This window comes from Fopius arisanus, unplaced genomic scaffold (genome assembly GCF_000806365.1).
Source record: "Fopius arisanus strain USDA-PBARC FA_bdor unplaced genomic scaffold, ASM80636v1 scaffold00089, whole genome shotgun sequence".
Lineage (NCBI taxonomy): Eukaryota > Metazoa > Arthropoda > Insecta > Hymenoptera > Braconidae > Fopius > Fopius arisanus.
The window spans coordinates 102,299-116,081 of record NW_011887828.1 but is presented as its reverse complement, the minus strand read 5'-3'; the positions used below and the strand labels follow the sequence as shown (position 1 = coordinate 116,081).

Sequence of the window (13,783 nt, the reverse complement as noted above, 5' to 3'; positions counted from 1 at the left end):
CTGTTTTAATATTTTCATCGATTTTTTTTCTATTCTGAAAATACGATACTGCAGTTTTTATATGAAAATATAATTAATGGTTACTCTCAATAGAGATAATAGGGAAAATCAGCAGCGAAATTTTCTAGCGGCGGTTATGAAAATATAAACGAATATAGGCCGTGTATATTCACACGCACCACGGTAACTTTTACCGTGGATCCACGGCAATTTTTGTCGTAGATCTACGCCCTATAGTAATTATTACCGTGGATCCACGTTGATTCCCAACAGACGCGGGGTTCGCGATTTGTACCGTAGATCCACGGTGATTCTCAACAGGCGCCATGTCCGCCATTTTTACCGTAGTTCCACCGTCAAAAATTACCGTGGATCCACGGTGATTTTCAACAGGCGCGGGTCTACCATTTTTTGTGTAGATCCTGGGTAAAAAAATCACCGTGGATTCACGGTAATAATACAGTGGATCCGCTGGGATTTTTAACATGTGCAAGGACCTGTCATTTTTACCCTAGATCCACAGCAAAAAATGCAGTGCAGAATGAGCTGTGATGCTACGAATTCGTTAAATTGGAAAAAAAATCTAGCGTAGAATCGCGGTAATCGTAAACACGAAATAATGTATTTTGATGCAAGTGAGAAAAACTTTTTTTCGTCACACTGTGTGGACAACTTTTTACTTCGGGTCGCGTCATAATCCTTCCTCGAGCCAAAAACTACTTTTCTTCACTCGTCTCGGATTATATTATTTTAGTAAATAGAATCGTTTTCCACCCCGAAGGGAAGAAAACGTATATTTTAGGTCTTGCCGAGGCTTGACCCTTCGGAGATTACCTATCGTAATCCTCACATGCATATGTGCTCAATCCCCCCCTTTCCCTACAAACGACGTTGAGCCAGGGCGGCCTCCGTGGCGCCCTCCGTGCCGAGCTAGCGTCTCCGTGATTATCACGGGACTCCTCAGTAGCTATTCCGAATGACGGCAAGCCCTTGCTCGGGTCAAGCCTCGGCAAGACCTAAAATATACGTTTTCTTCCCTTCGGGGTGGAAAACGATTCTATTTTAAGTCTGTGCCTTCGGCTTGACCCTTCGGAGAGATGTTTAGAATCTGCCGGCACTATAAAGCTGTACTGTGATTTCAAAGGAAGGAATATTCAGAAGTAGGTGTTTAATCATGCCTTCGAGTACAAAATTATAATAGCGATTATAAGGTATAGTTTTCGTATGTTACACTGGATTAAAGCATATCGTAAGAGAATTCTTTGGTCCTGAACTCTTTGGTTTCTCAATAACCTTGTAATAATGCTTGAGAAAATTATCAGGGGCCTTCCAGTTGCATCTTTGTAGCACCTCCTCCATGTTCCTCGTGCCTTGAAAATTATGAGAGGCTACCGCCGAACGCGTTGATCCTGGACTTGCCTGAATGCCTGCCACCGAAAGGGCAGTTCCTACCCAGCCAGCGATTATCGCTCTCGAGGCCGCTTTGACTATGCCTCTCGTTGTAATGAAGAGGGCTGTGAGTTCTTCTCGAGCTCTGCGTCTCTCCATCGACAGGTCTATCAGGGTTTTGATCCATCTTACTGGGTCAAATAACGGGTCTCTCCCCCGAGAGATTTGCCATCCCGATTGGCGATAATTCGACGAATCTGTTTTGGATCCAAATTTTGGCCAAAAGACAACTTTGTCCTTATCGATCGTATAGAAGTCCGGATCGATCGAGAGAAGGGTTAGATCATGTATTCTTCTACCCGATGCCAACAACAAAAGGAGAGCGACAAAACGCGAAGTCTGGAAGAAGCTGTCTTCTGTGGGTGGGTGGTTTGTCATCCAGGCCGTCATCGTCTCAACATTCCAGATGGTTATTTTAGAAGGTTTCACCTCTCTAGCCCTTTGAATTCCGATCGCCTGCAGGATGGATTTGATCAAGGGGTCGGAACTCAAACTCTCCTTGTTTCCCCCTTTAGCTAGGGAGCAGATTGCTGACTTCTGCGTGAGGATCGATCTATAGGCCAATTTCCTCTCGTTGAAGAGGTAACTCAGATATGCCACCAGTTGTTGTGCCGAGGGATTGTCTGATTGAGTCTTCTTTTCCTTGCACCAGTTCCGCCACTGAGTCCAAATCGAAGAATATGTCCTCCAGGAAGTGTTCCTCCAAGCCCCACCTAAGAGTTTTATTTCAGATTCTGCTAGTCCTATTATTGAATGACTCCACCCCGTACCTTCCAAACCTCTAAAAAGAGGTGGTCGACATCCTGAGGTGGAGCCCCTGTTGACAGGTCTTTCAGGTGTCTCTTGAGGTTCCAAAGTTGGAATGGGGCATCGAGGCTTCTGCGTCTCAGGGTGTTCCTCCAGAAGTCTTGTCCCATCTCGGGACCACCACCAGAAAGATTCCCTTCGCTGAATTCAAGTGATGTAGCACTTTGGGAATTAGAGAGGGGGGGGGGGGGGGGGGGAGGCACCCACGCTAGCTTCACCCTCCACGGCCTGCTGAATGCGTTGATGAATGTGGCGTTCTGGTCGGTTGCCTCGATGGATACATAAGACGCCACTACTTTGGAGTGGAAGGTCGCAAACAGGTCTATTTCTGGTGTTCCCCACTTCTCGAATACCTTTTGTCGGATTTCCAGACTTAAGTGCCAGTCCGGCAGGGGGAGATTCCTTGATAGCCTGTCTGCTGACGTGTTGTAGATTCCTGGGAGGAAGAATGGAATCAGGGTGACTCTGTATTTTTCCAGTAAAAGTAGGAGATCCTTGACCAGATTCAATAGGACCTGGGAGCGTGTTCCTCCCTGGTTCCTGATGTAAGCCAGGGCTGTTTTGTTGTCTGACTGCAGCATGATGGTCTTGCCCTGGAGGTGATTCTTTAGTATCCGGACTGCTATCAACACCGTGAACAGTTCTTTTTTGTTGATGTGCCAGTTTGATTGAGATGGAGACCATTCCCCCGAGTAGTGAATCTCGTCCAACTGGAATCCCCAACCCGACTGGGAAGCATCTGTCGAAAGGAAGAGCGTTGGTTCTGGTTGGGAAATGGGACGTGTCTGATTGATGTTTTCTCTCCACCACTGGCAGTCGATGTAAGCCAATGGGGGAAGAGGATGTTTCCTTCTCGGGGAGATTTGTGATAACCGGCGAGCTCCTCTTTGTAATTGGCGACAGAAAAGGCGTCCTAGGGGAATTACGATCGACGCAAAATTTTGCATCCCTAAGAGAGATGATCCCCTTTTCCAGGTCCAGGATTTCGACTTCATTACCTTTTCCAGCAGCGTTAGGATCCGCTCTTTTTTGTCTCCAGGGAGTAACATTAGATTGGCTCTTATGTCCCAGATAATACCTAGGAACTCGATTCTGTGGCAAGGCTGGATTGTTGATTTTCGAATGTTGATAACCCAACCTAGGGAGTGGAGAAAATTCAGCACCCAGCGAATCTGTTCCTGAAGTATCTGCGCGTCCTGATGTGCCAGAAGGAAGTCGTCCAGATATACCAGGACTCTCATGTCTCTCTGACGAAGAATGTGTGCGATCCAGTTGGATATTCTGGAGAAAGCTACTGGGGCCGTCGATAGGCCGAAAGGAAGACACGTTGCGTTGTAGAGTTGGCCCTTGAAAGATAGGTAAAGATAACGGCGATGACTCACCTTTATGGGAACATGCAAGTATGCTTGAGAAAGATCTATCTTGGCTAAGAAATCGTTTTGTTGTAAGAACGATGGGACTTTTCGTTGGTTTACCAATCGAAATTTGGAGGTTGCAAATACTTGTTTAGACACCGAAGGTTGAAAATCTGGCAATGATCCCCCCCCGGTTTGGGAATCAGAAACATTGGTGATAAGAAACCGGAATCCCAGTTGGCTCTTTCCAGGATTCCCTGGTGGAGCATTAACCCGATTTCTTTTGAGATTTGAGGTGTGGTTTTGGTGGCGTATTTCTTGATGCTCTCGGTCGAGAAGGGTACAGTCGGTGGTTTTTTGATAAAAGGAATGGCGTAACCCCTTAGGACATTTAGGATGTGTTCTGGGGCTCCTGCCTCTTTCCACCTGGGAATGAAATCCTTTAACTGACCCCCCTTCAACTGGTAGTCATAGTCTTCGACGTTGCTGTTTTCTGGGTTCACCCCCTTTTGGAGGGCGACTTCTCTCTCCCCCTGCAGCCCTTGATCGGCGAGCGGAGGGGTGAGTTGGCCTTGGCCGGGTTCTGCTTGCCTGAGGTGTGAAGGATGCATTATTTCGGGCTTTGTTGGTGTTGCCAGCTTCCTTGAGGAGGAAAGTTGGAGGTCGTTCCCGAAAAAACTCTTTGCTTTGGCCAAAAATCTTCCGAACGCCTCCATTCTGAGTGAGGAAATCAGACAGTTGCTTCTGCTGGAACAGGTGTGATTCTGACGGGGGAATTTCTGCCAATTTTGCTGCTAGGCCAGGGTCAATTGCTTTGAATGGGTTTCTTCTGAGCTCGAAAATCTCCGCTCTTCAAGCACAGGTGAAATGGAGTAGGTCGTCGGATACGGATTGTACCACCGAATCTTTATCGAATAAGGATCTTACATCATCTTTAATTTGTGGATGCTTCAACAGCAGTGACTCGAGAGCCTCGGACAATTTCTTTCGCTGTAGTAATAGGCCGTGCGCAAAGGTGCCCGCCATTGAGTCAAATCTACCCAGCAAGGTTTGGGTAGTTGTCTTTGGGGCGATGGAACGTAGCTCACTGTTGATTTTCAGCGTATCGAATACTGGAGCTGCTTGAAGTCTCTTCTGCACCTCCTTGTATCGGATTCGGTTCCAAGCCGTGGAATTCAGTTTCTGGCAACTTATGCCCTGAGTTTTGAGGGATGAATCTGGTTCAGGAATTAGTGGATCACATTCCTTTACCTGTGGGTCCAAAAAGACACTCGAGTTTACTCCTGACGATTCGTGGAATAAGGGATGCAGGTTTGAGGATTCTTCCTCTTCTGAGATATATTCCTCTAGGCCCGAGGAGGAGCCTGAGAGGTTCTCTCTGTCGTGTTCAGTGTCCTCCAAGGCCGTCCCTGGATGATTATCTTTTTCTCTTGCCCAGCAGTGTATCGAAGAGCGAAGTCATACGTTTTTCCAAGGCCTCTAGACATGAGCGCTTGACTGGAGGGTCCTCCTCATCCTGCCTCTCCTCCGAGTGGGGTCTCTCTCTTTTTGATTTTCCTTGCCTCAACGTCTTATCCGCCTCAGAGGTCGAGATGAACAGGTGCTTTACCGGTTTTAGAAACTGGAGGAATTGCTGTGCTTCAATTTTGGAACCCCAGATTCGATTAATAATCGCTGGGGGGCTAATGATCAGGGCTCTACAGAAGGGCCAGCGGAGCATCGTAGCTTTACAGTCGTAAAACTCATCATCGCTTAGTCCTGATGCTTCAGGGTCGAATGCCCTAGCGACATCTACTATCGGTAGTGCGAATTCGAGTTTCCGAAGGAGAAGGGTATCGACCCTCCCCTCTTCGCCGAAGAGGTCGGCAAAGGACAGCTTGTGTATCTGAAGTTCTTGCCAACCGACCGGCAGGGTCGAGTCCGCCAATATCTTTAAACGATCTAAAACTCCATCCTCTTCTTCTGTGTCTGCCGCCATGCCCACTAACTCTCTCAGAGAAACCTTAAGGGCTTCAGTCATCTGAAACATACAAAAAGGGAGGAAGATGCTGTCAGTGTTGAGCGCGCAAATTTGATGACGTCTTTGTGGAGATGTTCGCCATCAAGAGTGTAGGAGGTTAGGGACCGCGGCGAAGCCCGCAGTCCCTCAGCTTTACAGGCGGCTCGGTGTCAGGAGGTGGTAGATTAGGGACCGGGGCGGAACCCGCAGTCCCTCAGCTTTACAGGCTGATCGATGTTAGTTGGTAGATTAGGGACCGGGGTGAAACCCGCAGTCCCTCAGCTTTACAGGCTGTTTGGTGTAGGTCCATGCTCGAGAGGAATGTCTGCGAGCCTTGCGGCGGGAGGGGACGGTGTCCGCGGTCGTGCCGCCCTTTCATCGAGCTTCCTTCCTGATCGTACATTCCTTCGTTTCGTACCAGTCCGGACTTTCTAAAGCCTGAAACAATAAAGGGGAAAACGGAGTGTCTTACTTACCTTGAGTCCTCATATTTATATGAAGCCTCTGCGAACGTTACAACAACGTTTGGGTGATCAAGCACATATACACGCTATGGAAAACAAAAGCGTACTGAGGAGTCCCGTGATAATCACGGAGACGCTAGCTCGGCACGGAGGGCGCCACGGAGGCCGCCCTGGCTCGACGTCGTTTGTAGGGAAAGGGGGGGTGTCAAGGGGGGGGGGATTGAGCACATATGCATGTGAGGATTACGAAAGGTAATCTCCGAAGGGTCAAGCCGAAGGCACAGACTTAAAATAGGAGGTTTAGAGGATGAAATGAATGCAGGTGATAGGACCACACGAGCTTAAAAACACTTTTACCATATCTACCGAATATTTTTCATTACAGTGAGTGAAAAGTGGAATTTTACATACTTTATCATATATTAACTGCCACAAACGATGTTATAACAATTTTAGCTTTTATTGTATAGTTTTTAATGTAGATAGTAATAATAACAAAAAAAAGTGAAACGGAAGAATTTCACAAACACAGAACGAATCACTAATTGGTTTCCTCTTTACCTCCGCACATATCCAATAATACCACAAATGGCATCCATCATAACGAACGACTTTTTCACAAAACGGATGATATTTTTCCTTACATGCAGCTCATTTGTAATCATCTTGCTCTCTTTTAATTTCCGCACCAGTTAAAAATGTCTTAAAGGCAACTTTTTCCATCAAGGACGTCAAAAGTTCGATGTGATCATCTTCAGTTTCGATGAAGGGATCACTCAGGTCGGCAGTGTCAATTTCAATGCATTTAATTTTTGATGTTGTGAAATCTCGCCCTTCCACATAGGTTGACTCCAATAACCATTCTAACATGATCTCAACGTTGATGTCATCACTTTTTTTCCTAAAAGCAATCCCACCAGCTTTATCCACTGATGATTTTCCTGATCCTCGCCGTCGAGGTGCTCCAAAATTTTGTGCTACCTCACAATCCCTAGATACTTCTTGACTTCTCATCACTCCTCCAGCTCTACCTCGAGTTCCTTGATGTGGTTCTGGCGAATATTTGGGGGTTTTGCCATTCTTCAGTAGCACCCCAGCCACGGTATTTCTTCGTCCTTTTGGGGCTTCTTGAGACATCCCGACCTTCCGGACATCTTCGATTCCAGCAAGAGCTTCAATCACAGACTGGTTGAGCTTTGTGTAAGTTCTATGGGGTATGGATGGTGCTTTGTCATAGCCAGCGTTTAAAAGAGAAGTCTCAGGCTTTTCTTCTTTCTGTGTGAGAGCCATTCCAGAGTTAGGAATCGGGGAATTCCCATCTTCAATAGAATCCTGAGATGAGGTGGTGTGGAACTCCAATGGTGTTATCTGGAGATCCTGAGAAGGGACCTCTTCAATCGATTTTCTAATTGAAACCACGGCGGACACCGCGCCTTTTGACAATCACCGTGGATCTACGGTAAAAATGGCGTACCCGCGTCTGTTGGGAATCACTGTAGATCCACGGTAATTTTTCACCGTAGATCTGTGGTAATATTTAGCATATGGTGTAGATCCACGACAAAAATTACTGTGGATCCACGGTAAAAGTTGCCATAGGGCGTAGATCCACGATAAAAAAATTGCCGTGAATCCACAGTAAAAATTACCGTGGCGTGTGTGAATAGACACTGCCAAGAGAATAATCCGAACCGTTCAGTACTTTTTCGGGTCTGTTACTGAATAAGGACGAAAAAGTTACACAATTTTTCTGGAACCCGTAAAATCTACCACGGATTTCATGAATCCTTAGATTCAAGAGTTTTTCACGTAACATGTCGCAAAATTTCACGTATTTTTACGGGTAATTTTTATTGGACTTTTCTCTCCGTGCAAGGGTTACGCGGTCTAGCCCTCATCATATTTAGGTAGGCACCTTCACGATTTTAACCACTAACAATCTTTTTACATCAATAACATTCGTTTAACACCGTCAAACAGTTTCTCAAACTATGAGACTGTTTAGGCAAGAAGTATTCCGGATTGAGTAATAAAAAAATACTCTTTAATATTAATTTATTCACTATTTAATTCCCAAAACTAGAAAAAATATATATATTACAAATAGTAGGTGTAAGGAAAACGTCTCAACGTCATACATTCATCCTCTAAACCGTACAGAGGAGAGAGGGGCAAAACGGGCACCTTAAGAAAAAAAAAATTTTTCTTGAGGAAATAGGCTTGAGCATTTCCAAATCTGTCGAAATATAACCACAAAAAGCGACAAACTCTGTCGATTAAAATATTTTGTAGGACGAGTGGGGGCAAAACGGACACCCTCCAAATTCATTTGCATATTCATTGGATTTCGTAATTCTGTATATATTTCCTAATTGCAAAATTGAAATTGTGACGGCTCAATGTTCATTTATCCATGCGCAATCTACATAGCCAGGTCTATCCCCTATGGTACTCAGTTATTCACATAAGTATTTAATTCTATTTTTTTTTCATGATCCAAACCAAAAAAATGATGGAACTGAAAAAATTAAAAAATGGAGAGAATTAAACAAATTTTACGGTGTCTGTTTGGCCCTGAGTCTCCCTTTTGCACCCATCTCCCCTGTTCGATTTTATAATGTCGTTATGTTAAATGGACGTAATTTTTCAGTTTTCTCGCATTTTCTTGACTTTCATAATCGGTAATATTGAAAATTCATAGTAGCCCTCTTCATATTAATTGAAACAGACTCTCAAAAACTTGAAAAACAACCGTTTTAGCTTAAGAAATATTTGAAAACAACACACCCATCGACAACGGGCGTACAATGTAACACTAGTTTATCCCATTTTGATGAAAGTATATAACATGTTTTTGTTATCATTGTCCTATGTAAAATGGAGATGGACATTTAGATGCGATCGAATCGAAACTCGAAAGTTGAAGCTTAAAATCTGCCACACTCATTCCTTACTGTTCATTGATAATCACAAGTTATACTCTTCTCCACTCATAAATACTTTAGCTGTCATTGGCGCACATGTACTGTACTGTGCATGAAATTTTTCATGGAGCATATACATAGCCTCATCTATCTGAATTTACTTCAACACAAGATTTTTCACAATTTGTAATGTCTGAAAAGTTCAGAGTCTGATTGACTTATCACTAATAATAATCGGGACATTTCAGATGAATGTGTGGTGTTGAAACATTCTAAGGTGTTTCTATAAAATTCCGGGGGTAATTTGTCTACAGTATCATCTTACAGATTAATAATGTATGACAGAAGACACATTGTCGTCCATTAAATATACGCCTTCTATGAAATGTAATTTAAATTAATAAAAGTCAATTATTTAGAATTTATCATTCTGCAGGGGAAACTGCAGCTATCCACGGCCACTATAACTCTCCGCTTATACAAGAGAATCACGGGACTCGAAAGAATTTTAATTCTCCCAATACTTTACAAAGTCAACAATGGAGTCAACAACAACAACCTGAGGTTCCTGCCTCCAGCTACCCTAATTCGCATACTCAAGGCAATAGACAGCCGGCCCATCAAGTAATTCAAACAGTGTCCTGTCCCAGCGGTTTCAGTGGAATGTTGCGGCATCCCTCTGATTGCAAAAAATTCCTCCAGTGTGCTCATGGGTTCGCTTATATCATGGATTGTGGTCCTGGAACAGCCTTTAATCCCAAAATTAGTGTGTGCGACTGGCCGTATAATGTTCCAGGCTGTGGAGGTGAGTGACTTCATTGGATCCTTTACGGAAACTATACGCCAACAGACAAACGAAAAAAAGTGGCAAAGTTTGACAGGGACCCCCTTCCTTATCTGCGGAAAACTTGAAAATTTTCCAATACGCCAGAGCAATTACAATTTTCACTTTAGGTGATTAAGTAGTTACATAACTTCTACAATTTTGTCCGAATTTTTTTGAATATAGATTTCGTGGAATTTTTAATGGAAAAAAAGCTTTATGCGCAAGAACGATGGTAGTCAAATTAGTTAAGGTTGTTGTCGTGTAAACCCGTTTTTCGACAGATTTTTTTAAAATTTTTGCTATAGATAGCTCTTAAAATTCCCTCCAAAATGAGCACAACAAAAAACCAATCTTCAGTTTCTTAGCTGAGATATGATTTTTTGAATTAACATGGGTTCAAATGCATTTCACCGTTTTTATTTAAAAAAAAAACCACTCGACATTTTTTGATGAAATTAACACAGAACGTAGAAATAGTGACCACCAATATACTGAAAAAAAAGTGATCGTCAGTTTCGTAGTAGAGCAATAAATTTTCAAAGTAGCATTATGTCTCCCAGTGGGCGGAGCGCATGGGTTTGTTGCGCGCGACGCGACAACAACGCTTTTTGCTCGAGTGGCGCGAATCTATTTGGAATAGTCAATGACGAATCAAAGGGACGATTCATAAATAAAATAAATACATTGAGTGAGAAAGAGAGAGACATGAAAATAGAGACACGCTGCGCGCGGTTGCCACGATCGGCACCATTTAGCGTTAGCTGTGTGTACATGTATCCATGCATGGTAGATTCTTGTGTGCGTGAGTCGAGTGGAACTGTACACCCGCAAAAGTTTATATTCTAACTCGTATTCTCCGCTTAGCGGAAGATCAACCCGGAGCGTAGTAAATTTTAAGCCTGACTCTCTCGCGACAACAACCTTAAATCGTTCGTCCAGACGACGAGACTCGTGTCCAGACGTGAAGCATGGGTTCGAGTCCGAAATAGGGCAATGGAATTTTTAACCATTCGGAAACTGTTGAATGGAAGTCTATGTAGACACCAAGAATCATCGAGAAATGTTGGGAAAAACATTGCCCACTGAAGCTTGGTTGACGGACGCGAGAGTACGTGGCGTACAACTCCTGGAGTAAATGCAACACGGTTGCAGAAGAAGTCGGCCAATGATACCGCAAAAATACAATGTAAAAACCCGCATAGGGTATAACATATATCTTATGCACAGGTCTAAATGAGTACTTTGAGTGAAAACTGTTAACATCAAAAATATGAGGGCAGTGCAAGTAATGCATATTCCAGTAGATACACGGAGAGAAAAACACACGAAAAATTACGAGACTAATCACGTAATCGTGGGCTGGAGTGTCATTTCCTTAATTTTTACTGGGGAATTTAGGAAAAAATGAGAGACGAACAGTGAATTTTATTATTTGCACTGGAAAATTTATGTGACTGTCACGTCATATTTTATGAACCTGTAAAATTTACCACAGTTCCGGTTAAAATTATTCCGAGTGAAGTAAAAATTATCTAGTTTCACTTGAATTTTACGTGACGTACCGTAATTTTTACGTGACCGAATTGAAAAATTCCTAGACAGCGTTGGTACGACCGTTGGTCGTACCCGATCGCGCGTCATTGCCTATGTTCGGATCACGCCACCGGCAAATTACTATTGTCGGAAGGATAATTAGTATATTGTGCCTCTAGGGAGTAAAGTATTTTCTGACGAAATGTGAGTATAATCACATGAATCAGAAACTACTTTATTGCCGTGAGGCACACAATATTTGATTCTCATAGGGACTGGAAACGGCGATCTAGAATCTAGAATCTAGAATCTAGATCTTAGAATCGTACTTTCCAGTCCCGGCAAAATTTACGGAACTGAGTATCGTTATTTTTCTACCTCCAAAGGTGACTTTTTACCGACCGAGTGGTAAAATGTTCTGAATGATCGGCACTTTTTCCGATTTTACATTTCGCCCCACGTTTACCTTTCACACATGATTTTTTATGCCATCGGTGCCCGTAATCGCGCGATTCTAACCTCGCTTCGCTCGGTTAAATCGCGGGTTCCGGGGGCGATGACATAAAATTTTGTATGAAACGCGTGCGTAATATACTATTACGGAACTTTTTACGTATTTTTTCCAGTATTTTTCTCTCCATGCATCTACTACAGAAAGAATCTGGGGTGGTATTTTGCGCGTTTCCCCCGACTTAATAGTATATTACGCAACAAGTGCGTAATAGATTTTTTGGCTCGTGAGAGGGTTGTGACACGGTCCGAAGGCGAGTTTTACAAACCCAGTAGTCAGAAAATCTATAACGCACGTCTTTCGAATACTATTTTATCCCCCGGCGGGAATGAAAAGTTTTTTCCGTCATAACTACACGGAAAGTTCGATTTTACTCCCCAAATGACGGGAAGAAAGTGGCCTATTCTCTCCCTCGGATTTCTATTGTTTTTGAGCATCCTCGGCATAACATAACCCACATTCCTCCCTTCATTTACGAAGAGAAATCGAACTTTTTCGTGTAGCCATGACGGAAAGAACAATGTGCACCGCGGAAGGGAAACAAGACATTCAAACCCGCGTGGTTACCAGCCTCGGCTTCGCCTCGGGTCGGTAATACCCACGCGGGTTGGAATGCCCTGTTTTCCTCCCATGGTGCACAATATACTATATCCCTTGGGACATAAAGTGGCATATGCACCACGGTCGAAAAGCATTTTCTGATTCATGTGATTATATGTTATAATACACTATTATCTCATGGGCACCTATGACAAAATATTATTTATATCGTCATAAATATATAACTATCTATATTTATATGTATACGGAGTGTTTTCATATATTTAGTTATTATTTTCACCGCCAACAGTTGGAAGTCTGAGTCGAAGCCTTTGATATTTGGACCTACCCTATGTCCTCAAAATATACTGATGACCCTCCTTAAATTCATCAATATATTCGGAACAACTTGATCTGAACATAATTGAACCATTACGTTTCTTTGGTACAATATGAATCTTTTATCATTTTCATTGAAGAAAAACCACAGCCACAAACTCCAGCATTACCGTCCAGTTCTTGGAATCCATCATCGACCTGGTCGCCAGGAACATCCCAAAATCAGCCCGTAGCCAGCGGAAATGAGTGGGGATCAACGAGTTGGACCCCGAATGCATATCCCGTTGGTGCAAATCGCCCACAAAATCCATACACTACTCAGGAACATTATCAGCACGATTATCACACGATGCGTCCAGGCTACCCTCTCTCATATAATCACAATCATCATCGCCAGGGTCAAGAGAGTGGAAATAATTTTGAGGCACATCAAACGCCATCCCATATGCTTTATCCACCGACTCATCCTGGGCACCATCATTATCCCAATTATCCGAACAACAATGAGCCTGGAAATCCGCAGTGGAAGGTGTTAGATCATGGAAACGGAGTCTACTACCCGAACAGGTACATATCATAACTCTTCGAATTACCACCAATAGGAATTGGCCAACAGTCGGCTGAAAAAGTTGACGAAGATGTGAAGGTTTCAATAGGGTAAAGGGAGTCAATTCATCCAGCCATAACCTTCCAGACAGCGGTATAAGCTAATCAAAGTTATAATGTTAGAGTTATAAAAACAAACTTCGGTAACGTATACTTAAAAATATCTGCTGACTGCCATAATAATAACAAAAGCAAAACAAAACTATCCATAATCGAAATAAACCTGTAATTCTGCTAGAGACCTATTCCTACTACAAATAATCACTATTAAAATTCACAGAAAAGACTAGAAATGACTGTCAAATCTTCAACTCACAATGGATCAAAAATACTTTTTATTGTTATGCCCCAGAAATACAATTAATTAAGAAATAGTATTAGGTAATTTTTCATCGATCTAGATAATATGAGGACATGCGAAATGGCACAT

General features: G+C 43.2%; 1 protein-coding gene across 3 annotated transcripts in view; it reads left to right on the top strand.

Annotated features, from left to right (window-relative positions):
• teq (Tequila) overlaps positions 1–13,783 on the top strand; it is a 41,509-nt gene that overhangs the window by 12,290 nt on the left and 15,436 nt on the right. For all 3 annotated transcript variants that reach the window (XM_011311460.1, XM_011311461.1, XM_011311462.1), the window contains exons 5-6: positions 9,435–9,803; positions 12,888–13,314. In XM_011311460.1, coding sequence (XP_011309762.1) covers positions 9,435–9,803; positions 12,888–13,314 — 796 coding nt within the window. The remainder of the gene's footprint in view (positions 1–9,434; positions 9,804–12,887; positions 13,315–13,783) is intronic.